The 26514-nt window shown below is 42.0% G+C and overlaps 1 protein-coding gene across 5 annotated transcripts; it reads left to right on the top strand.

Annotated features, from left to right (window-relative positions):
- The first annotated feature begins 2092 nt into the window (after window positions 1–2092).
- Window positions 2093–24769, top strand: RGS20 (regulator of G protein signaling 20). 5 transcript variants are annotated; one of them, XM_027728135.2, is made up of 5 exons: window positions 2093–2198; window positions 15612–15760; window positions 19750–19836; window positions 20662–20896; window positions 22113–24769. In XM_027728135.2, the coding sequence occupies exons 2-5, from the start codon at window positions 15615–15617 to the stop codon at window positions 22299–22301; spliced, it is 657 nt and encodes a 218-aa protein (XP_027583936.1). In that variant the 5' UTR covers window positions 2093–2198; window positions 15612–15614; the 3' UTR covers window positions 22302–24769. The 5 variants fall into 5 exon arrangements, with proteins under 5 accessions (XP_027583936.1, XP_027583935.1, XP_027583934.1 ...); XM_027728134.2 differs by lacking the exon at window positions 2093–2198 and adding an exon at window positions 2276–2683; XM_027728133.2 differs by lacking the exon at window positions 2093–2198 and adding an exon at window positions 2767–3572 and having other exon boundaries at window positions 22113–23488.
- Window positions 24770–26514: the final 1745 nt, after the last annotated feature.

The following is a 26514-nucleotide window of genomic DNA, read 5'->3' as shown; positions in this document are numbered from 1 at the left end:
TGTTTATCTAACAAGATTTATACTAGGGAGCATAAGTACCACATTTTTATACAATACTATGCACCATCACTGTGTGTCATTAATTTTGGAGAAAAAAAAAAACAAAACCAAACTTCTTTAATTAGTTGTTATTTACAACCATAGAATGGTTGAGTTGGAAGAGACCTTAAAGATCATCTTATTCCAAACCCCCTACCATGGGCAGGGACAATAGGTCGTGACTTTCCTGAGAGAAATGCAAAGGACGATGGAGCAAGAACACACACAAAGAAGTTACACTATGCCAGTATTTTAAACATGAACTTGTTCAAGCATTCCTGCTAAGATTTAGAAAGCCACCTATGACCATAGACTAGAGAGGTCTTAGAGGAGGCACATTTACTCACCAGTCTGAATTAAATGACTGCCCTTCCTGGCAGAGAGACTAAGAGCTGAATTCAAAGACCAGTAGTGTTAACAGGTATTTTGAGCTTGGTCTTAGGCCACATGAACAACTGCCTTGGTACACGTACTGAGACTTTCCTCCCTTTTCTCTGACAGTGAGGCAGTATCATTTAATTCTAATTATCAAGCCTGTAATATCTCCATAGGTCCTCTCCGGGTCTTGGCAATTATGGTTCAGCACAGAAGTCTATTTAACATCCCAGTTGTGTGCTTTCTGCCATGACCAAAGGGGCAGAGATTTGCAGAACTCCTTGCCATTGGGATGGTGAAATACTGAAGTCGTGGGGCAGGAATAAACCTTTCTATCTTTCTATTCTCCTGGGAACATTATCCAGCTTCTACCCTAGTTCATCTCTCTAAACACATCTAGGGGAACTCTCTGCTGCTAAGCAACAGCAAACTCTCCTTCTGTGCAGGAATGGCAGCTTTCCCCGCTAGTCTCAGCTCTAACAAGCACCTTTCCCTGGCATCAAGGGCACCATAGCAGTGTTATCCCACTGAAGTAGCAGTGCCTTTGGCCTTCAAAGGCAGTGCCATCACTGTGGGAAGGACTTTTTTCACACTGTGCAGGCTTCAGTTCCTCCCTGTCTCTTTGATGTCTGGTTGTAGGCCAGAAATAGGGATGATGTTTTGGGAAGGGCTGGACCTTGATTGAAAAAATGAAGCCTTGAACAGGAGGAGGTAGAAATCACTGCTAGAAAAAAAGAGAGGCAGAGCCCACATGCTGGTGATTTCTGTCAGTTCCTACTCAGCTAGGGCTCGTGGTCTAGCAAGGCGGGTTCCGCTCCGCAGGACAGTGACACTCAGCAAAGAAGGGCAAGGTTACGCTGCCCTGCCGCCTGCAGAGCGGGGCGGGCTCGCTGAGCTGCCCGGCCACTGCGGGAGGTGGAGGGGAAGGGTCAGGACCCTGGACAGGGCCGGGCGGCCGTGGCTCTGCTCCGCTCCCATCCCCGCCACTTCGCCCGCCTGCCGCCGCCACAGCTCCGTCCGTCGTTTGCGGTTGGCTTTTTGGGTGGGGATTTTTTTTGGAGGTGCTCTTTTCGCGTAAATAGTAAGTGGCCGACATATTCCCCATGCTCCTCTGGCACTATGGCCAGCCCCCACCCCCAGATCACTGGCTGGGTAGGAGAGGTCTCCTCTAGCCCTCACCTAAAGGGCCGGCTCAGAAAAGTTAAAAACACAGAGCGTGCATGCAGGGCGTGCGGAGGTAGGCGGTGGAGGTTCAAGGCTGCTACCCCTCCACCCCTCGGATTAGCACCTCGGTGGACGGGCTCTGCTGGGCTGTGCAGGGTCCCTGCTTTTCCTTCCCCCCCCCCGGGTGATGCTCACTTTGTGTTTCTCTCTCTCTCTCTCTCTCTTCCCGCCCCGTCACCCCGCTCCCACACCTCCCCCGCACGCTGCAGACTCCGAGGCCTGCCAGGCCCCTCGTCCCGCTGTCAGCTCTGCTCTCCAGTCCCTTCCTGCGGCCGCAGCTCCCCGCCCGCCGGCCCTGCCCGCGCTTCGTCTCCGCGCCTCGTCGAGACGCGCCGGGGCCCCACTTCTGCCCCTCGTGCTTGGCGGCGCTGCTGGCCGGGCCCGGGGCCCGCTGCCCGCTCGCCGCGCTGCTGCGGGGCCGCTGGGCTGAGCCGCCGCCGGCCTCCGCCCCGGCCCCGCCGCCGCCGCCCAGCCGCCTCCCCTCGGAGAGCCGGAGATGCCCGGCGTGCCACGGAGCCGAGCCGCCGCAGCCCCGCGCTGCCCCCGAGCCTCCCGGCGCCGTGAGTACCGCTCCTGGGGCCGCATCTGCCCCTTCCTTCTCCTCCTCCTACTCCCCGCGCCAGGGAAGCCGCTGTCCGCCCACGTGTCCCAGCCGGCACTGGCGTGGGAGTCTCGGGGGCGCAGGGCGAGCTCCCGCGGCTCAGAGCCCCAGGCGCTACAGGCGAAGCTCGCTGCTCCCCATCTGCCATCCCCAGCGTTTCCCGGGTCCGCGGGCTCCAGCGAGGCGGCTCCCGTGGCCGCCGTGCACCGCACCCGGTGCGCGGGCGGGAAGCGACCAGCCCAGACGGCAACCGGGAGTCCCGCTCCGGGAACCGGGAACGCGCAGAGCGTTCACGCATCGAATCAGTCTGGGTTTCACGGGAAGACAGTGTCACTCTGCCCGTGGACGGCGGTGGCACTAGCCAGCCGCAGTCGTCCCGTTAACCCTTCTCCGGCAGACGGCATGTGGGACTGCCCGGGGAGTGGAGGCGGCGGATCGTTATCGGTGAGATAATCCCCAAAACGTGGCGGTGTTGGTAAGGGCGCCGCTGCCGAGAGGGCCGACCCGAAGGAGCGGGGTGAGCGCCGAGCCCAGCGGCCCCGGGCACTCCCCTTCCCCGGGGCCGCGCTGCGCGGCTGCCGCAGCCGGGTCACAGCTGCCCCGCTGGAACAGGAGAGCCAGCCCGGGAGAGCCCGGCGGCGGTGAGCTGTGAGCGGCTGGAAGGCAGGAGGCAGCAGGGGGATGGGAAGATATGTATCCCTGCAGTCACTTAAAATGCGACCGTGTTCCAACCCCGGGTTGATAAGCCCGGCTCTCCTGTAAGGCATCTGTATTGAAGCATCAGTACCAAGTCCCGAGGCGGCACCGCCGCCTCTCTAAACCCTTCCCACCCCTCCCCTCGGCGCGCACACACACACACACACACACACACGCACACACACACACAGACGCACACACACACAGACGCACACACACACACACACTCCATTCACACGCTCCCACGCCGGTCCCTCCGGCATTTCTCCAGGCGACGCCGGCCCCATGGCTCCCCCCGCGCCCTCCCCACTCCGCCGCCGCGGTGCGGGCGCTGCCGCGTTCAATCCCGTTGCAAACCGACCCTGAGCCGTAGCGGCCCCCGGTGTTCGTCTCGCCGGGGGCGGCCCGGCGCAGCCCACCCCGTCGGGCCGTGCCGGGGCGGGGAGCGCGGGTTGCCGGCCTCGCTCTCTCCGGCTGCGGTCGCGGCAGCGGAGCCCACCCCCGGCCGGCACCGGGAGAGTCCGCGGGGACCGGGCGCATGCGTGGGGCCGGCGAGCCGCCGATCCTGGCCGCCCATCCCGCCGGGACCGGAGGGGAAGCGGGCGAGGACGCCCGTAGGGGTCCCGTCGCCGACACAGTAAGTAGCGCTCGGTGCCGCCCGGCGGTGACCGGGCACTTTGGTCCCGCGGTCCGGGCAGCCGCGGGCTCATCGCCGGCAGCCACGACCCCCGCGCTGCAGCTGGGTCCGATCCGGGTGCAGCGGGACGGGACGGGACGGGACGGGACGGGCGGCGCTGCCGGCGGTGGCTCCAGCGGCCAGGGCGGGAGAGAGGCGGTGGCCGCACTCCTCGGGAGGAACCGGAGCGATCCGACGCAAAAGGCGCTTCTCCCATCTCTCAGAGGTCGGGAGCTGCAAGACAGGAGCGCCTGGCGCTCGGGCTCGCCCCGCCCCGTCCCGTCCCGTCCCGTCCCTCCCCACGGGCTCCCGGCGCGGCTCCCACCGCGTCCCCAGCGCAGAGCCCGGGTGGCACCCGGCTGACCGCGACTCCGGGAGCGGGGGCAGGACCCCTCCCCAGGGCAGGATCGCACCCCGTCACCTCCCTAGCCTCAGCGCAGGTAACACCTTGGCTCGGCCCCCGGCCATGCTTTCAGGGGCCCTTCTGCCTCTCCTCACGGGTGCGACCGAAGATAAGGCAGCATCCGTCCCCCTGCGCCCGCCGTGAAGGGAGTCCCGCAGTGCGTCCGATCTCGGGGCCCTGGGCTCCCCTGCGAAGTTGGAAAGATGAGCAGCAACAGGCGAGTGCTTCCATAGAGACTCTTCCAGTATTAGCCTGCCTCATAATGCATCCTCCTGGTAGAGAAAAAGCTCTTCCCGAGCTCTGTCATTAGGTAATATCAGTGGGCAAGAAAAAGCAGGTAATGAAAACTGGACACAAATGCAGAAAGCGAAAAATATTATCCTTGTATGTTCCAGTAAGAATTACAGTAATTTAATACTGATGAAATTTACTTGATGCAACTGTTCCATTATTTCATTTTTGCTGTTTTACATTTGCTGAAAAATGTAAAATCAAAACTTTTCATACTATACCATTGCTATGACGTAACAGTGAGGAGTCTCCTTGCACCTCTGTGCCCACTGAACAAACAGAACATCAGCACCAGATCCAGGGCTCTCCAGAGCTAAGTCCCAGTAATGCTAGTTACACCACTGCCGTACTATGGAACCGAGAACCAGTAACCACTGGTTCAACTAAATGGGCATCAGAATCAGTATCAACTTGGACCTCAGTCCTAGTTGTGGTCAGTTTAAAATTAGGAGCATCTTTCTAAACTCAAAGCATGTTCAGACAACTGAATGTAAAACTAGCACTATGTTTTATAAAACGCTTAAAGGTGAGAGAACAGTTAGTTTATTTCCCCTTTAATTTCTTATCTACCCTTCACATCAATTCTTACTTTGATATCTTTACTCTGGGTCCCAAACAGTTAATCATGGAAGCATCACCTCAGCTGTTACACACTTCTTTACCCCTTGGATAGAACAGTGGACATATCTCAGAGTGAGTAGTGATGTCTGATGGCTGAGCTTAAAGTACCAGAAAGGAGTTTTCAGAGTATAAGGTGCCTGTAGCTCTTGGAGTCACAAGTTGATGAACTTGAAACGTTTAAGCAACTACCAGTACTCAGTCACTTATGAAAGTTTATCTCATCTTTTTGTCACTCAGAAAAATGACAAAGGAGGCAGCAAGTCTTGGAAATACTCCAGAGATCTCCTGGCATAGAAGCAGCAGGGTTCTTAGCTAGATGTTCGTGACTCCCCACTTGCTGTTTGTAGGCATGTTTCAAAGCTTGTCAGAGCCAGGTGAAGCAAAGATGGCCATAAAGTGTCATGGCCAAAGTGAAGGTGTGCTAAGCCAAATTCTGATTTTACTTCAGCTTTAAATTGACTTTGGTAATACTCCTCCTGGTTGATACTGTGCTATTTGGCAGTACAGCTGAGCTCACAAGGCAGAGTGTCACTATGACTGTGCCTGCCCTGCCAGAGCAGCCAGATGCCAGCATAGTACAATCCGAAGTGAATCGCGACAATCGGAATCAATAGGAAACAGTATGTGAATCACCGTTTAATGCACTCCAGGGTGAGTCATCCCAATTCAAACCAGCTTTCAGACCAGTACAATGTCAGTCAGCTCCTCACACAGTTCAGTGTGAGTCAGATCTCAGCACCGAGTACAACACGAAATGAGTCACCAACTAATACAGCGCCATGTGCCTGCAGTACCCGGTGCGAGTTGTCAGAGCTTCTGTGTGATATGAGTCACTTCATAGTACAGTAAAATGGGCTTTTTGGAGACCATTCATAATTAAGCACAATGCAACCAAGCCCTCAGTAGGAGATGATGGGAGTGAGCAGAGTAATCTGCTACATGCAGCAATTTCACTGCGTAGTAGAAAGGTTTGTAAAATATTAGGATGAATGATTTTTTTTTTTTTTTAAAGCAAGATACATAAAAATAACCAGAAGCAGATACTTCCTCTGACATCAGAGCCAGCCAAATCAGGGTTGAAGCCATGCTAAAACTCCCAACACTGAAGAAGCCTGGGGGTTTTTTTGTTTGTTTTTGCTTCTGAGAGAGCTGATCAGGCAGTGTGACTGACATACATCCAATGAGGCTGACTCCAGCTGCCATAGAAGACAAGGAAAGGGATGCCAAGAGCCTGTGCTGTGCAGAGGAGGAGGACTTGACACTGATTTAACTTAACTGCAGTTTGCAATGACCTAGTTTGTGAAGGGACTCGGCCTGGGACAAAGTTATATCTATACTTATATTCATACTGCTCCACTGTCATAGCATCCGCATAATCAGCTGGACTGGAACAAGAGGTTGCTTTTTCTATGCAGCTGGTAAAGAATTCTCTCATGTCTTTCCCATATTACAGAAGAAATAATGACAGACAGTGACCCTGCTAACTACATGTTAGAATAATATTTTCAATGAAGTCTCTTGTGATAAAATCCAAAGGAAAGCAATTCTTTATCCAGAGGAGATACAGGGCATCCCTCTAAGGAAAAAAACCAAAACCAAAACCAAAACCAAAAAAAACCCTACCCCACAAAAATCTCACTGAAACCTCAAGTAACTAGGTTTCTTAACAAGAAAGTCAGATTTTACTCAGAGAACGACTTTAGTGCAGGAAGTTTTTTGCAGACAGTGGGCTGGTGTAGTGGCCAACTGGGCAGCACTGAATGCCAAAGAAAAAGGAGAAGAGGTCTCAGCTATTGGTAGAAAAGCGCCTCAGTTGGAGGTGACTAATCAAGGCACCATTACCTGTTACTATGTGGGTGTGATACACTTTCAGACATTCAGACATTCCCTTTGAAATGTAAAGTGATGTTTTAAGCTGGATAGATGAACTTGGCTCCTCTGAGCTGCTGCTTCTCTGGAAAAATAAATTAGGTGAAACAGGTAAAGGCACTCAATTTCTGGACATTTGACATAAAAGCATCCCAGAATTGTTAGTTAAACTCATAGAAGGATAACACTTTTGCAAGTTTATCCACTTAAGCGTTTGACAGACTGGGGCACAGCAATGACACAAAAAGCTAGTTTATTCCATGTGGTTGCCAGTCTCCTTTCTGCTAACCTCTGTCTTGTATTTACAAACTTTCAACCATCTCAGTCATCTCACCACAATGTGCCAAATCTCCAGTAATAGAAAATAACTTTCGAAGAGCTCTTGCTCTCAACTTACTAAGTGGGCAATTCGACAACTACGCCTAAAGCATGTGCACATGTGTGGGTGAGTTCATTAACATATATTAGAATTCTTCTCTATCTAAAATAGCACACTGCTTGATGCAGAAAGCCTGCTTGTCACATTTGTCAATGAAGAGGAAGCAGCATGAGCATCGAGTTTCCTGTTCATACTTCAGCTGACAATAAACTGCCACAGGCTTCAGTGGGAGTATGTTGCAGCCCCACATATATCTGAATTGTTAAAATATAGATTCAGAGATTTACTTGGAGCTTGGCCCCAGCTGCAAGTCTCTTATGACATTAGTAGATAAGGACAGAATCTCTTCTCTTCCAACTCACTGATTATCATTGCTGGGAGGATCCAAAGACAAAGCAGCAACTGTGAGAGTTACATAACCTTACCTAAAGCTCAGTGACACCAATAAGTGGTTTCCATTGCTTTAATGGAGTTTGGATCAGACCTGAAGTATTTACTGAAAAACAATTGCACTATATGATCCACATCTGTGCAGTCACTCCAAGTGGCTGTCAGCTAGCATTATAGCACAGGGCTTCTCAGGCTGTGGAGTTACTGTGAAAGCTTCATGTTGTGGCCATGCAAATCAGCCCTGAGGACAAGTTAAAAGCTTGCACACCTGCCTGATTGTAACATGTACAAGAAGGAAACATTATGTCTAAGTAATTATGTTTAAGTAATAGAATCTTTGCACTTTGAGCTGAGAAAATGTCATTGTGCTCTAGCAGAAAATGTGGATAAAAGTATAAAATTTTGACTACAATCTTCTGCTTATTCTTGTGTTTCTTGGTGGTTTTTTTTTGGTTTTTGGTTTTTTTTTTTTTTTAATTTATCTGAATTTTTTTTTTAAATTTGACATTTGTGGCTCAGATTTTAAATATTCCTTCTTTGGGAATGTTATGTTCTTGTAACCCACCTTTCTGCTGAGAGATTAGCAAATACTATAAATGTTACAACTAAGCCAGATATCATCTAAGGTCTTTTTAAACAGGGAAATAATTTTCACTCCTGACCTTTACACTCCTTTGTGTTTATAAGGTTACATACAGAAATGCTTCATAATCTGAATGTTAGATGGGCATGCTTTGGAATGGAAAAGGTATGACAGACATACTTATTTCACCACTTCAACACTACTCTTAAGGCATACAGTAGTTTTTCCACTATTGTCAAAAGTAGTGTTTCAGATGCTTTCTTAAATCCCTGGACTTTTTTGATTACTTATTAGCATTCAACAATATGAGCATCTACTTTTTTATATGATTAATAGATGCTACCTTGCTGGATAAGAAGCAAGAACATGTGCCATTAATTTTCCTCTATTTTTGTTTCATTGTTCTTTAGGGACAATTTTATAATGGACTAAATTTGTTATTATCATTGCATAGAGAAGGACATCTCTTTCCCTGGGAGATACAGAAACTCTGAACCTAGGCATCTGCATAGATGCTACATTAGATTGACTTGGAACAGTGAACCAACTGGAGGAAAGCTGATCAACGCAACTACTCCGTCCTCATTTAAGGGATTGACTTATTGGTGCTTTCCATGCAGAATGGGGACAGTTCTGTGGATTCCTCCAGGTAGGACCTGCTGTGCCTAGACAAGTTTCTTTATGTTTCAAGGTGCTGATTAACATCTAGGGTAGAGACTCCGAGGCTACAAAATCAGTCCAATTCTGCACAGATTGCAGGTAGTCAGAGGAGACTTGCAAGTAGCCAGTCACTTGTACGTAGTCAGAAGAAACGTCTTGCAGATGCAGAAATGACCATGTAGGACAGATCTGTGTACACAATTCAGGTAGGTAGAAGATGTTTTGTATGTAGCTCAGGATAATCGCTAGGGATGGACCATGTGTGTGCTGGAGCGGCCCCAAGGAGCATGAGACAGCTGGATGTAACTGCACAGTAACTCATGAGTCAGAGTCTCATCTGCTCCAGCCAACACCACCACTACGAGGACCTTTGCAACTGAAACTCCTCTTGCCAACTGGACACTGACTGACTGTCCTGTTCAAGGACTTGATTCCTCACAGTGATGCAATATTAGCAAAATCACACTCTATTGACCACCCAAGAATCATCAGATTTAGCCCTTCCCTATCTGTATGGACCAGAAAGTAATATTTTTTCTATTAAATTATGGCTACCCAAGCCCTCAGCAAGCAGACATGGTGTCTTTGAGAGTGCTGTCATTACTTTGGGCAGTCAAACTGATAATTGAACACAGAGATAACATTTCATGTTATACCCAGCTTTTGGCTAAAACTGTACCCAGGCTGGGTTCAAACAGAGCATGAGATGGTAGAGGTCGAAGTCCTTTGGTTAAAGGTATCTCACCTCATTCCATAAGGAGTCTAAAAGTACTTTTGGATTCCTTAGTAAACATGAATAAGATAGAGGTCTATCTCCAGTTTTCTAATCCTCTATGTTTTCTTCTCTAACCCATTTTCAAACAAGGCATGTAGCTGCTCCAGATGGTGGGGACAGAGAAGACAGATTCCAGGTCTCAAAGTGCAGGGAACATCCAGCACAGAGGGTTCTCATACAATTTGTTCATGCTCATAGCACCTTCTGAGAGGTCTGGAAATCTTAGAGGATAAAGGAGGTACAGGCTGTTTAGAGCAGTGAAATTTCCAGTTTGGTGTGAAGGAGATAACCTAGAGAGAGACAATATTTGATTGGCTTATTCTTTCTCAGTGAGGCAAATTTTAGGTTATGGACCTCTCTTGTAGCACAGCAACCTAGTAAGGGAGTTAAAGGTAATAGGCAATTAAACACAAACAAGAGACCAGGGGGCATCCAAGGTTTAGGAATGCCAAGTGTATTAGTGGACAAAATGTCACAAAATAGGTTGCTGAAACTGTCCATTCGGGCTCAGAGGTAAGTTCTGCTGCTAGACCTTCCTCACTTACCTTGAAGCAGCAATATAACCTTGCCTCAGTCCTAATGAGGGAAAGCACTAGAGCTCAGTGTGACTACTCAAGTGACTTAAAAAACCCCAGAAAACCAAAGAATCAAAACCCAAACAAAAGCAGAGCAGTGATTTGAGTTTGAACCTGAGGGGTGTTGATGTTCCTGAACTTGCAAGGATCTCAAGAACAGCATCTCATAGGTCTGTATGTCTAACTATTTAAATACATGTATTTAGGAATCTAAACATAATTAAACTACCTTAGAAGAAATAAAAATATCCACCCCTAAAATTTATTTTATAGTTGAAACAAGACTTCTCTTAAAGAATAAATGCAAAATTGTTCAAAGAGAGCAGAAACAAAGAACAATAGTTCATGCACGCTGATACACATCGACTCTCTGCATTCCCTTAGTAAGATAGAAAAAGTCACTTTCAGTGATTGTAACCAACTGTTTAAATGCATTCAGGAAGCAGAAGGAGGATTCTTTATTAAAAAAAAAAAATCTACAGATTTTGAAGAAAGGCATTTCAGATAATTCAGGACACCTCTGCTTACCACCATGTGGTGTTAAGTCCAACCCAAGATATGAAGTTGCTTTACCCTGCAGCATAAATACGAGTACCAGATCAGATCCTCAGCTGGTATCTGGTATAAATTCCCTTGTCTTCACTGACCATAGGGAAGTGATACGATTTTTCAGCAGCTGAAAAATGTCATTCTTCAGGCACATACATGAAATTAGCATTAATGCACACTATATGTAATTAGCATTAATACTTCAAAATCGAATAAATAAAAACTAGGATAGAATTTCCTCTCACCGCGACAAGATCTTGGCGTTCCAAAGAATACATCCTCTTTGTTGATGGACATACTTATATTTGATTGGCAAGAGAAAGGAAACAGAAAATACTTAATACTGGTCAATAAAAAAATCCATTTAAAACTAAATACCAATTGCATGGCAGGCAAACTGAAAACCTTAGAAAGAACATCACCTTGGTTTTTATCTCCAGAGTGTCAGCTGACCAAATAAGCAACTGTCCTGGGAGGCTGCTGTGACAACAAGTTATATTTACCAACTGCCACTTTCAAAGTGCACATCTGCTAATAAGGTGATAGAAGAATATTTGCACTCATGTTTACAAAAATGGACTCAGGTAATTATTTCTTTTCTAACTGCATTATAAAATTTCTCTAGAAGGAGAAATTTGTTCAATCACAGGTTGTTTCCCATTTCATTGCCATATTGACTAATAGTGTGGTCTTGTAGTGAAAGAAGTACAGCATTTTATGTATTCCTACAAATGATATTCACTGGAGTAACTGATAAATCTACTAGCCATTTGTTCTACAGCAAGCAATTGCTCTTGAACTCTAATTCAAGCAGTTTCCTGGCTAGGCTCATTACACAGCTATGGTGGTTTCACTGAGAAGTAGCAAAGTGTGATGGAAAACTTCCATGTCCCATAGGGACATTCTGGATATACTAGAAGTAGCAGAAAGACATGTATATACATTAAAAAAGGCTTTTCTGTTTGTGTCTCACTCATGGCTCTGTCATTAACTCACTGCATCTCAGACAACTTGCTTCATCTCTATGACCTTTTTCCATACACCTTCCAAGATCATTATACTTCCCTGTGTACAGTCATAATCTGATAGCCTTAATACTTTTTAAGGTACTTTCCTTTGAAAATGAATCCTTAAATGACTTACATAAACTCAGTGTCTGTGCCTTTGCCTCTATTCCAGGCAAGGAGCAGCTTATGTAAAAGCAAAAGCAGCAGACAGGGAGCTGTATCACCATGCACAGCTACAAAATTGCAGGGTTTGGGCTTCACTGGTTTACCTTTTCCTTTTTTTTCTTAAATTACATTTTTTTTCTTTTTTTTTCCTGAAAAGCAAAGAAATCTAGAAAGCCACTGTCATCATCATGGCTGGGCTTCGCGAACGAAGATTTGGGAAGGGCTCTACCCATGTTTGTTACAAGCGCGTTGGTGGCTAAAAAGGCCAATGCGAGATAGACATGTCTGGTTGCAAAAGGCACAGCAGAAAGACTCCTTAGGTGGTATATTCTGGAAGACACAATTCTTTCTGCATTGTCTTTTCTCCTCAAGGGTGATCTTGCGTGCTTTCTCAAAGGCATCAGCAGCGTTATAGATGGTGTGTCTCCAGGCCTCCCGATTTGAGGCCAGAGTAGACCAGTTATGGTGGTCAATATGGCCAAGGCTGAGATGTTGTTTCAGGCAGCCCTTGTATCTTCTCTTTGGGGCTCCTCTCTTGTGGCAGCCGGTGGCAAGTTCACCATAAAGCAGGATCTTAGGGAGGCGGTGATCTTTCATCCTTGAGACGTGTCCTGCCCATTGCAGCTGTGTTCTCATCAACATGGCCTCAATACTTGTGATTGCTGCTTGTTCTAGAACAGATGTATTGGTCACATAATCTGGCCAGTGAATATCCATAAATATAGATAAGAAAATCTGACATAACTTAGGCAAAGACTACGTCTTACTGTGCATTCGGGCCTCATGTCTGGCATTACAAAAGTGTACAATACAATTATACATTTGTAACAAGTCACGCTGCAAACATGAGGGTCAACTTTATTTTGTGATTCTGGTTAGAGGATGAAAAACCCCCCCACACTTGATGCAACATATCCGCTTCTCCCGCAGATTAATCACTCTTATGCGGCCAACGGAGCTGGTCCATGTACAAAGGTGTATATAGAGCAACATGCTTGATGACAGAGCCAGAGCTGCATTTGAAAAATAAAAAAGATAACAGCAGGGAAGAATGAAGTTTAAAAAACTGAGATGGATCACTTACTCCTTGCTTGTTCTGTGAACCTGAACCAGCTTGACATGGTTTTGTCCTAAGGGTCTTAATACTATTTGAGCCAAAGGAGTTTCTACAACTCTGTAATAACCTGCACCACTGCTCAGCTCTCTTGCCATTGAGATTAGGTTGTGCCCAGGCTAACTTATTATTTATCTCTGAATGAAACAGAGGGCAATAGAACATCATAAGCTTCTACTGATCAGAAGTTCAATACATTTCCCAGTTCCCCTTTCTAAATTAAGAACACAAACTCCCACAATTCTTCTGCACCAGTCATAGTTAGATGCTCTATGATTCAGAAGTGAAACAAAGCCATGATGCTGCTGGGCAGTTTTTGCCATGCAGCTACTTACATATTCTTCCATGTCATTAAAGATGTCAAAGAAAATTCTGAAGAACCACCTAAAATGGTAAAAATGGATCCAGAAAGATCTCTTGAATTAAGCCATGATGGAACAAGGCAGGGAGGAGGAGTGTATTCTTCCTATTTTCCCCATCTATACATTTATCTTTGGGAAAAAGCAGACAACAGGAACAAAATTTTCTACTCAGATCACTATTAGTTCAATTGACATATGAATTAGAGATATGAATGAGTGACCTACCTACATAAAACATCTCAAAAGTAAGAGTGTATGGATTAGGCTATATAAACAGCACATCTGAATCCAAGTTACATTTTTCTAATCAATAATAATTGTTTACTGTTCAAAACAGCTTGAAATAGTGTTAGATATATTATTCTTCCAATAATGCTTTATTATACTAACACTTTCTAATTGAAATTGTGAAAAGGCTCTATTTAAAAAAGTATAGGTATCTGGAAGGAAATTAATACTAAAGAGTTTCATTCTATTCCTGTGAATCTGAAACTCTGAAAGAAAGAAATTTGAATCTACAAATTCATTCTACATTTCACATTTACTCTTCCACATTTTGAAACAAGAAATGTTGGGGGGGTGGGAAGCTATGTTCTTTTTGTGATTTTCTATTTCTGGTCATTTAGGTATTGCTTGTCAGTTAGGTCTACAGAGTTTCAAAATGGTTTATAATTTCTATCTGTATATGGGTTAAAATTTCTATCTGTATTGTTGTTCTTGTATTTTATTCCTCCTGAAAAACAGGTGCATCTTCTGCTCACCATGTCATGTTTTTTTCTCTTGGGAGAGTAGGTGGTTCTCACAAATATAAAAACTGCTAAGCTCTATAAGACAGAAAGAAATTCAGCATTAAAAAAATCCAGTAGCCAAAGTGCAGCAAAATGTAATGCTGCACTCTGCTAAAATAACCTCCTTTCTTCTCCTGACACTTCTATCGAGTACATGACAATGTCTGTACATTTCCCCTCAAGTTACAACAACAGTATTTCCTAAACCTGGCTGAACATCTTAGAAAGGAAGGCAACTTTTAACCCCCCAGTATTCATTTCATTAGATTCAAGTCTGATACTAAATTATCAATTTAAAAAAGAACTCAAAATTGGTAGCAGCTAATTTTAATTCCCCTACAACCATTATGGCCTAAAAAGAAGGTTTAGCAACCTGAAACAAACCTACACACAAAAGGATCTCGTGACATAGGAGGATGACTAGTTATATTATGTATTCAAAAGTCAAATACAAATAAAATGAAGAAAGACATACTCATTTTTGTACAAGCTGGCATTTCATCTATAAAAGACATCTGTCACTTACATATGGCACAACCCTTAGCATAACAGGGAGAGCATTACTAAGAGCTGTAGAGCAAATATGAAGCTCAAAGATAGGTCAGAAAGGGACAGGGACTTTAAGGGAACTTCATTTCATCAACACCAATTCTCTGCATAATCTGCAAAATGCAGGCTCCAAAAAGGTTTCCTAGAACAGTGCAAAAAACCAAACAGTGCATCCATCATTGTTTCACACTGTCTTCAGTTGGGGGTCAACCAAAATACTGTAATTATTATCATCTATTTGTGTTTTCTCTTCATATTCACAGAAGCACTCGATTCCTTCTTGAGAAAAAAATGTTTTAAAAACTGTGGCAGTCAGACCTACAATGGACAAGTTAGCACTAGCACTTCCCCCTTTGCTACAGCAGCAACCAGCAGGTTTGAGACATCCTCAATACTCAACAAAGACCAGATTTTCAGGAGAGCTCAGGTGTCTCACTCAAGTATCATTAAGTTTGTGCATTGGCTAATCGAGTGTAAGAAAAAGAGATAAAAAAGAAATAAAAAAAGAGGCCCTAACTCCCTCTATTCTTTACCATTTTCTTTAGGATTGGCCTCGAAGTCAAAACCTCAGGAAATACTTTTCAACTCTTTGGCTTATATACCACTGTGCCAAGAGATCTTCAAGACCCCTCACTTGTATGTTTTTTTCTCTGCATCACCACTCCCTTCTCATTGTATTTCCACCCATGTGCAGAAATCATTAGCCCTTTGCCTTCCATCACAGCACCTAAATGAGTGAATCTTCCAGTGGATTCAACACTTAAGGGCTTCCATGGGGGAAAATCAGGTGTTTAGCTTTTCAGTTCCTTTGGAGCTGTGGCCTTCAGCACTTCCTGGTAAGACTTCTAAAGCAAACAAAAGGAAAAAAAAAAAGAAGAGAGAGAGATTTCTTACTTCCCCACTCTTTTGCTGTCTTGCAGCCCATGGGATCAGAGAGGACGGAGATGCGCAAACGGCAGATGTCTACGACCCAGGACACCCCAAGTGCTGCACAGGCTCAGCTCAGCACAGGAAATCGAGGGTCCAATGCCTGCTGCTTTTGTTGGTGCTGTTGCTGCAGCTGCTCATGGTAACCCCTCTCCTTAAAACCTCTGGGGAACAGAATTTCAGGGAAGGAACACATACCTAGTGTATGGGACAACATAAGCCAAACAAAACACCTGTGTAACTCTGCAAATCTGGGACTGGGAGAGATGACTGTGCACAACCTTCTACTTCAGTCTACTCTCTCTTTGCCCTGCCATCGAAATAACAGATTTTTTAAAAAATATTTGCACAGTATCTCTGTTGTAGTTTTGTTGTCAATACTGTGCAATGGAAGGTCTGTTTTGTGCAGGACTGGTTCTCCTCAGCATTGAGGTTCACCAAGGCTTCCACTAAAAACTGAAAGCAATACCAGAATGTATCGCAGCTTTAGCTTTAGATTTGGGACTCAACAAGCAGCACTGAGGGTGTTAAATGGAGTTAGTAGAAGGTGGAAGAATTTGTAGGTCAGAAAATGAATAACCAGGTGCCCAGCACTGTTCTTTTTCCCCTGAAGGCAACTGGATCTGTTGTCATTAATTAGTTCTGCCAACTCACGGCACCTGCAACTCATTTGAAGATAATCCTTGGGATCAGAGACTTAAACATTGTGGGTACTTGCTGAAGATCAGGAGTTAAGCAGAAATAATTCTGAAGAACTCCCATTACAGGGTGTTAAGGAAAAAAATCTATCAGGTAATCAAAGCAAAAAAGAAGATGGAATCACTTGATTCCTTAAATTAATGATGTGTTCACTTTCACTTTCTCACCAGCTCCTCTAGATCCAAGTGATTTCATTCAAAACTGCAGTAAATCTTCCCATACTCTATCTGTATCTGTTTAGTGGATGAGACCAGAACTTGCATTTAAATAAAGAAAAAGTCTTAAACAGCCATAGGAGTTCAACCAAAACACTGACAGCAAGCAGAGTGTGTCTTATAAACTCACTATCCACCACTCGACCACTTCAGAACAAGCAAACCTGGCACTGGGAAAAAGGGAAGAAGTCATAAACAGACTTAGAGCCCACACTAGGAATCTATTCCACCAATTTTTCAACAGCACCTTGTGGCAAATGCTTTGGAGAACACCATTAGAAGGCAAGGGAAGAGCAGGCTGATTGTTTCTTTGGTATTGGTACTCAGCTCAGTAGAAGCCAAGACACCCAAAATTCTGCCCTCCCTAATTCAAACAGAGAATATTTTGCAAGGATAAAAGGTTGCTTGGAGAGGTTTTTTGCAAAATGCCCAGTACTCTGGTTTTGATCCTAAAAAGCTTTTCAGCAGGTGCTTAGAGGTTAACTAAGGCAGAATTTAAAGAGCTATTAAGTACTGTGCCTGTGCTGGATCAGAGTTTGCTACCTTGCAGAATGACATCTATGTTAAAGCATCCCATACAAATTCCAGTGCCATCTCAACAGCTGTCCAGTGCAATTGCAAGTGGCTCAGTCCAGAGCTTCATTACACAAACATGTTTTTCCATAAAAGGAAAAAATAAGACACGTTTATCTAAGAGTACAAAAAATTTGCATTTTACCTTTCAAATTGTTGATAAAGTGCTTTTTTTTGACATTTTACCTGATATTTTCCAGAATGCTCATTTTCTGTGCATGTCACTATTCAAACAATTCAAAGAAAGCAATTTACTCAATAGGGTGTGTGAAAGTACCCAAATTTCATGATGCTTAAAACTCCTATTTGTGTTTCAGAATCATCTGGGAAACCAATAGGGCTCCGAAACAGAGCAGCTTGTTTTAGCTTTAAAATAATTCCTGATTTTTTTTTTGAGAACAATTGTTTTCTAGTAGCAAGAAATGCAAAACAAACCGTAATTAAGCTATTTATATTCCCTATTCATAGACCCTTTCCTCAAAATAGCCCATGCACTTGGAACAGAAAAATTATGAATAAGAATAAAAATAACAGTCTACATGAGTCATGCAGCTGAGCTGCTGAACATCCAATATTCAGCATACTCTTAATAGTAGATTTAGAATGAAGTTAAATGAGTTTCTCAGCTGGATGCTCAGAGCCTATGTTCATTCCTACAGCCAAAACTCAAGCCTCCAGGCTGTTACTCTTCCAGATCCTGAGAGGATGTAGTGTTGCACTAGTTTCTTTATTGTTTACATTTCTAGGGAAAAAAACCTGCCTGTAAGTAATTTTCTGAGACATGGTGTGTTCTCTTAGGGAAGCTTTTGTTATTTCTTTTGTCTTTTTCCCCTTTTGTGCATTATCCTATGAAGACTGTAATCTTTTCTATTGGATCTTGGTTCCCCTAAATCCAAAAATAGCTATGACAAGAATATCACTTCTTGTCTTTGTTTGAGGAGGAATACATAATACATCAGTTTATATATTCAAAAAAGGCCAATAAAAAGGGTAGTAAATGCTTCAGACCTATATAACCAAAAGAATAGAGAACTAGGTTTACTACTTACTTTTTTCTTTTTTTCTGGAAAGGTAAATTGAAATAGTTCATTGGTTTGAATGTATGGTTCAGATGTTGCTGAAAAAAACTGTTTGCAATATCTGCTCTCCAATAGGAAACCTTTCCTACCTCTTCAATGCATGGACTGCCCTGGCAAAGAAAAAGCAGGTCTCTGCAAATTATGGACTAAGAGTAGGCAAAGCAGGAGAAGGAGATACCTAGTAAACAGTAAGGCTACAAAGAAGATTTAGCCAAGAGTTTAGAAGGCAAAAAGGGCAGAAAAATCAACCGGTTTAACACAAAATCTTATTAGAGATAAATGAGACTCTTAAGGATTAAGGTAACAAAACTTAGAACATCAGCATGGATGAAAGGTAAGATACAAATGAAGAAATTAAGTTTGATATTTATCACATTATAACAACTGTGCTGCTTTATTTCAGCTGGAGAACCCATTTCATATAAATTACAGGGACCTTTTCTTCTTGACATATTTTAAGCAGCTTTACAGATTATATGAATGTGTGTATGCACATGCATTTCTCACTAAGTTATGAAGACCTAGATATACTGGAATGTAGTCTCCATTCCCTAAAACCAAAATGTATTTTCTCAAATCCAGTTTCAAATGAAAAAGAATCATTTACAACTACAAAAGAAATTTTTACAAACTCGAGCCATCTAAGCCAACATTTGATGAAAGCAGCACGATTTGACAGCTATCCTTCCGTGGGACAGCGCTAGTGATTGCAGCAAACTTTATTTTTTTTGGTAATGCTACAAACAAATGCTTCCAGTCAGACATATTCAAAACAATATTCAGCAATGATAGATCCACTCTGTGCTCCAGGCCTCATTCACATTTTGAAGCATATACTAGAACTTTCTTAAAGCTGCAATCAATTACCACACAATCTGGCTATATCTACATCTTAACTCTGAAAGATGCTTACCTTTCCAACATCACATATGGAAGTCTCTAGCTTACTTAAAACTTATATCCAGCTTCTGAATTCTGGCTTTCTTGTAACATGGTATTTCCACTCCAAACCAGAGTCTTGGCCCTCATTGTGCCCTATGGATATAAAAAAAATAGCCAAGGAGGAAAAAAACCCCTAACTAAACAAATTCAAAACCACCTACCTTGGAATCTAACTCACATAAAACCAGTGCATCAAGTCTAACCTAAGTAAAAACAGTGCACTGAGCATATAGAGTATAATAAGCATCAACGGAGAATAGATTTGATATATAATAAAGGGTAGGCATGTATACATATATATCCCATATACATATATACTCGTGTATACACATATATAGGGAACTGGACCTGATGATTCTTATGGGCCCCCTACAATTTGAAATATTCTATGGATCTATGATCCCTCTGTAGAAAGTCTATGTGATACAATATCAAACAGCATTCAGCTACATTCAAGTTTGCCAGGTTTATACAACTATAAAATTAAGGTCAGAGTTTAACTATGGCTAATGTGGCTGTCATTAGCTTCTGTCCTTTTAGCTTTTTTATTTATTTTTTTTTAATATCTATGTTTAGCCTTTTTCTCTACAAAGTTGTCTAAAATTTTGTTTGCTACATTGCAGCCTTACTGTTAGAAATCAAGATGAAGAGAGAGCAAGGACAACATCTCACGAACTACAAGCAGAGGGTATTCCAAACTGTGAGGAAAGGTATGGTCTTTATTAAGTGTTCTGTCAAGCTAAAATGAAACAAACCCAACAAACCACACTAAGTCATTTCAGTGAATTACCTGAAACATGAAAATAACTATTATCTACTAGTCATCTGCTTTTTACCTCCAAAGGTCTGATCTATAATATTTTACCTTGTTTATACGCAGCATGTAACCACACGTAACTACTCTCATAACATGACAGATCAAAGCCAACACTGTAAACAGTCTCCCTTTTTTCTGAAATAATTTGAAAATACATCCTGTTCCCACCCAGCAACTATGTAATGAGGTTAACTAGCAGTGCTCAGCCTTACAAAAATAATAAATATAAAAAGGAGCTCAAGAGCTCCCAAGAGTTAAGCAACAATCTTCAGAATTGCTCGAACAGGTAAAACAACTGCAAAATGGTAATATACAGGTGGGTACCTTTTATAGTGTTTGAATCATTGCTTCTTTATATGGATTTTCATTCAATTTTAAACAATTTTTAACAACAACAAGGATTATTAGGTACAGAAAAAAATGCTTAGCTGTTGCAGGGGTACTTCTTTGTTGCAATTACTTCGAGCAGTAAACTGCAATTTCTGCATCAAAGCACTGGCAATCATCTGCATCAGAGCTTCTGATAAGCACACTTTCCAAAAATATCTTATAAATGTATTTACTAGAGTTTGCACTCGGAGAGTTCCAGTGAGGAATCAGAGCCCCAAGAACCTTATGATTTTGTTCCATTGTGATGGCACATACCTCCTCCCAACTACAAAAAGCTTGAGTAACAATCACTTATTTCTCTCTTCTTGTGCTCTTCTTCCTCCTCAAGCCCTGCTCCTACTCTTGAAGAAGTAAATGCCTGGGCTCAGTCATTTGACAAGTTGATGCTTACACCAGCTGGCAGAAATGCTTTTCGTGAATTTCTACGAACAGAATTCAGTGAGGAAAACATGCTTTTCTGGATGGCCTGTGAGGAACTAAAGCAAGAATCCAACAAAAGTGTCATTGAAGAAAAAGCAAGACTAATTTATGAAGATTATATTTCTATCCTTTCTCCAAAAGAGGTATATTACTTTTCCTAATACGTTCTTTGATGTTGCTTTGCACAGAAGTTCTAACTTGTTTAAGGCTACAGCAGTACTCAGGGAGAACTTTTTTCACACCCCCCAAGTCCACTTCCATCAAGCAGAGATTTAGGGGAAGGAGGCACCCATCACTGAGGTGAAATGGTCAAAACTACTTTCACTGGTTGTAAGAAAGTGTGTCCTATGCTACCATGGCATGCTGACATGGAATTTTTAGTTTGAGGCACAAATACACAGATGATCGTGTTATCCTTGCTAAACTTAAATTTCATCTGTTGGACAAAGTTTCTTTTCTTGTTGCACTAGGAAGGTGGTGCACACATCTCTCCAAAAGCACATTAACCACAAAGTGTTATTCGCAAATCGCTCGAAGAGCAGCTGACAAAACATGCCATAGAACAAACACAACAACTTCCTGAAAATTTTTAAAACTACTTGTCACTTCGCTGTTAGCAAATATGTCAAGCCTAAAAGACACCTCTGTTCAGTTTGAACTGCCAAGCAGGCTGGAATTTTAAACCTTTCAGTATCCTCGCAAAACTGTAATTTAATTGTTGTGGTGCAAGCTATACTTACGTACTTATAAAAATACTGTTTAAACCTAATCAGTCTATTCTCGTAATACTAAAGTCTTTCTACAGACACTACAGCCTTGTAGAAAGAAAAAATTACATTACTTGCATGTTGTATGGAATTATTATATAACCATACCTGTGGTTCACATCAATTCACCCTGCTTTTTAACAGGAATTTGATTAAGCAACAGCTTCCCAGGTTACATTTTCCGACTGCGTCATACTGCTTACTCCAAATTCAGTCTCTTTACAACAGCACTAACTCTCCAGGAAATGAACCATCACAAAAAATTACAAATCCTCTCTACCACAGAGCAGGAAGTTGGTCTGGAAATAACCAACCGATCTCTAAGACTTCAGTAATAATGGGATTGCAGGCAGCCTTGTTCAAGTAAGGTACCTCAGTGAAGATATTTCTGTATCCATAGTCAAGATATTACTACTTCCAAATTTTAACACATTCAATTTTGCCTAAGTATATTTATCAGTTTTTACACTCTTGGAAGACATCAGCTGAAATAGTTAAAAAAGATCGCTTTTTCAACCTATAAAAGAAACCTAAAACCCCATCTGTACTATTCGCCACTATTATTTACGTGACTTTCTATTTTAATACACAGGTCAGCCTGGACTCCAGAGTAAGAGAAGTGATTAACCGAAATATGCTGGAACCCTCACAACACACCTTTGATGACGCACAGCTTCAAATCTATACCTTAATGCACAGAGACTCTTACCCACGGTTTATGAACTCTGCTATTTATAAGGACTTGCTTCGGTCCTTATCTGAAAAACCCGCTGAAGCATAGAATTTATTCTGAAATGTATTTGTTTTAAAACAAATGGAACTCTGGGCTACACAAATCCACAGGGAATTTAGAATTAATCAGATATCCACCTGAAAATAACTCAGGCAAGTTTTACTACAGACTGAATTATTTAAATCCGCACTGACAGGCTCTGTCACAATCAGCTAAATATGGTTTCTGATCAAATTCAGTGTTATTTTCCAAAAGGGAATGAACACAATGAAGAGAAAATGTTGTTCAAAAATGCAGTATTTTTTCAAACACAGCACACAACTTGGAAGCAAAATTGTTACAATGTGTGTCTGAGGTACAAACGCCAACTGAGCATGAAAACTAAAATTAATTTTTAGTGCAGTGTTAGAATTGTCTTGAAAACCAAACCAGTTGCCCCATCCACACTGTGACCCAAGTTAAAAATATTACTGTCGATACTGTGGTACTTACTCCAGGCAATGCCATCATACCTGGCATAGGTACACTCCACTTGTTTTGGTATAAATAATATGTACATGGTGTGCTAATGGAAATCAGCACAGCAATCTCAAGTTTACGAAAGTTGCTGGTTGAAATAATGCTGCCTATATAAAAAAAAAAAAATCTTTTGCTGAAGAGTTATTATTTTACTACTAAAATCTGCTGAAAGCATTAAGTTCTTATTGTTGATGTTTATAAAGTTAAATTATTTACTTCAGAGGAAGACGTGTCTGGGCATTCCAATTCCAAAATAAAGCACAAGAATTGTCACATATTCTTCTTTTCCCTCAGTAGGTATATGTAAAATCCTTCACTACTCACTCCCAAGAGGATGGCAGTATCAGCCATCTTGGTTTTGTACATATTAAACTCCCCCATCACCTGTCAGATCTTGTAAGGTTTCTATTACAGACACACACACAATTTAATTAATAAAAGCAGGAAGCTTGAACTATTGTGTTCTGACACAGCACTATTTCAGACTATCTGACAGCACCAGCTCTATCCAGTAATAAACCATGTTCATTTACTAGTATCCCCAAAGCATTACACTTGATTTCTCATCATATCTCTAAACCATTAATCACAGGAAATACCAGGAAGAGAGTAAGTTGAATCCACGTAATCTATGTGTACGTCTGTAATTCTAATATCTTCTTTCTTTTAAACTACAAGATTCACTACAATTCCACTATATTAAACTCTGGAGTTTATAGTGGATTTCCATTGAATTGTATTTTTTCCTGCCTATTTATTTAAATGAACCAAATGGCACATATAGTTAAAAAATTATACATGGGAAACAGAATGAAAAAAAAAATACCCCTAGAAAAGGAGAACCAGACAGGCATATTTCAATGATGTGTACTGTAGCCTTTCCAAAACCTATTCTTTGCCTAATTCCAGAACTACAGGAAGTACAAAATGGGGACTTTCTCTAAAAAAAGGAAATGGGAATAACACAATAGAACTTGAGAGATCAATTTAATTGTTTCCTCAATACCCCTGGCAGGAGACATATTCTCCTCTTACTGCATCTGCATTATTAAACAAATTAATGATATTTCATTACATAGCAGCACAGGAGAAGACCCAATACATGGTAAGTTAACAATACTATGGACCGGTTCAAGGCTAGGTTGGATGAGGCACTGAGCAACCTGGTCTAGTGGGAGGTATCCCTGCCCATGGCAGGGGGTTGGTACTGGGTTAAGTTCCATTACCACCCAAATCAGTCTATTAATCCATGACCAGTTTTCATCATCTCCTTCCAACAATATAACACTATTTAATATGTCAGCACAAAAAAGTAAACAAAAAAAACCCTAGAGAGAGCAAATCAAAGTGTTTTTTCCCTCTGTAGCACACTGCTGGATGACTAAGCTAAGAGGAAATCCTTCCATATATAGCAACTCAAGACACAATTCAGTTAATGTTTGCCACTGCTTAACCTATCAACACTGGTTATCTCAGCTGAATTTCTATTAAACACACCCAAAGTACTATCAATAAAATTTCATTTTACATGAAGTATTACATGATAAGTAGTAACTTCAATAAAACAAACTAGATCTCTTCATAAGGCAGCATTCATGGGGAGCTTACAGTTGAACTGACAATGCTGTACTTCTTTTAATCAGGGTGGGTAAGAGTGTTCTAAAACTCTTAAGCTGACAAATTAAAGTTTAACTAGGTCAAATTAAGCTTGTTGGAAAGATCATATGTCTAGATGACAAAAACTTCAAAGCATGTCATCTCATGAAATGGAGGATTTAATGTCTTTTAAGTTATTTCTCTTCCCTGCAAAGATACTTCATTAAAAGCTGAAAGACAGACCAAACACTCACTTCATATCAAACAGTAAATTCTATTATTCTGCAAGAAAAAGAAATAAAAAAAATGCAATGAAATCAGAGGAGAGAGAAACCTAAAATGGTTTGGGCAGTTCTATGGTTAAAATTAAATTATTAAAATAAGAAAGTAGTAATTTCTAAGCTTACTTTTCATGTGCCACAACTTCTAAGCAATTAAAATTCTCCAGACAATTTTCATTTTACTTCTGCATTACAATATGTTGACATTTGCAATGTGTTTTCCCTGAAATATCTTAACAAATTTTAATGCTGTGTTTTAGGCTTAAGCTTGCACCTGACACCAATGGCAGAATGCAGATTCCTAGATATCCTGAGAGTATTTCCTAAAAACCCAAACAACCCACTCCCCCCTAAATATCTTGCTATTTTGAAGCTGGTTAATGCTGGATTTAATTGAAGTAAGTCATGGAGGTGGGAGAAGGAGGGGGAAGAGAAAAACAAAAAACCCATCCACAGAAGACAGGTTTTTAACTACATTTCATGCCTATATACTTGCTCATGATGCACGAAGTTCTCAGGGCAAAAGCGAGGTGCACTGAAAAGGAGAAGTTACCATAGACAAGCTGTTACATGAATAGCAGGAGAAAATAATCATATTGACATATTATTTATAATTAATCAAGAAATTATCACAAAATCAATTTATCCTATCTTGAAAATGAGCATGCTTGGTTTGCCTTGGCACTTATCTAACTGCAGGATGTCATTAAGCTCTAACAACTTTCCAGTCCACTGGCATTCTTCCTTCAATGTCTGCACATCATAAAGCAGTAACTCCCACAGAACATGCATACTGTTAAAGATTGCTCTTTTTCTCTAGCCTGCTAAGCACTATTAAAATTGCATGGGCTTCTTCAGCCAACATATTGTGCTTTACAGTGACCTTTAAATTCCAAAGTCATTAGCACAATATAAACGAAGGAAAAAAACCCATATATGTAGGTACTCTGAAGGGCTTTACTATATAAAAGTTAAGATTAAAATTTATCACACAAGCATCATGTACTTATGCAGTTTCTTATTACAAAGCATATCTGAAAAAAAAGAAAGTGATGAGAAAGACTCTCACAATGTGAAGTAAATTTTTAACAACTTTGCTCTAAGCAGTACTTAGGAGCATGTGTGTTCTGCCATAAAAGGTATGAGTATTGTTTCAATGACACTAATGGAAGATTTGCTATACTAATGTTGTAACTAAATTAATCCCAAACCTTTTAAAACAGTAAAACAATTCAAGATTAGTGATGATCTATCGAAACAGAAGTTAATATACAGCTGTAAGAAATTGTACTTAAAGGGGTGAAACTCCTCAGGTTGTTTATACGACTGACTATTATTTCAAGATCTATTTCCAAAGGCACGTGCTTGAAAGGTAATATAACCACATTTTGCAGAACAAAGACTTCATGTTTATGATTTTCAGTTTTGCCCAGGCTAGTATGGGTTGCAAGTTTCGATTTAAAATTCACGTATGTGACCACAAAGTGGAATCCTGCACTCTGGATAAAAACTAGGTACTTCCTTTGCAATGCCTGGAAAGTGCAATAGGGCTGCAGCATGGGATTCACAAAAGCCAAGACCACTGGGCAGATATTCACCTTCTACTTAGTGGTAGTCAAAAAGAACTATTCAGTACAAGGTATTTTAAAACCCATACTTTCTCCTGAACGAGATAACACAATATATAAGGAAATGTCATATATACGAGGAAGTGTCTTGTAATGAGGGATACAGAAGTTGTGTTTTCTGAGCAGAATCCTCTAGCCTTGCTTACAGAAGAAAGATTGGAACCACACACACACACACACTTTAAAAGCAATGTGGACCCCTCTTTCTCTCTACTAGATTAGTGTAAAAACCAGCTT

This window comes from Pipra filicauda, unplaced genomic scaffold (assembly GCF_003945595.2).
Source record: "Pipra filicauda isolate LSUMZ 115617 unplaced genomic scaffold, ASM394559v2 scaffold81_size6448238_pilon, whole genome shotgun sequence".
Taxonomy (NCBI): Eukaryota; Metazoa; Chordata; class Aves; order Passeriformes; family Pipridae; genus Pipra; species Pipra filicauda.
The sequence above is the reverse complement of the archived record's forward strand: the minus strand, read 5'-3'. Positions and strand labels throughout refer to the sequence as shown.

Excerpts from the sequence above, each read along its gene's own strand:
- RGS20 (XM_027728133.2), top strand. The coding sequence starts at position 3,474 with ATGCGTGGGGCCGGCGAGCCGCCGATCCTGGCCGCCCATCCCGCCGGG. Across the intron at positions 15,761-19,749 it reads TGTTGCTGCAGCTGCTCATG|CCTTACTGTTAGAAATCAAG; the intron begins GTAACCCCTCTC and ends GCTACATTGCAG. Across the intron at positions 19,837-20,661 it reads ATTCCAAACTGTGAGGAAAG|CCCTGCTCCTACTCTTGAAG; the intron begins GTATGGTCTTTA and ends TTCCTCCTCAAG.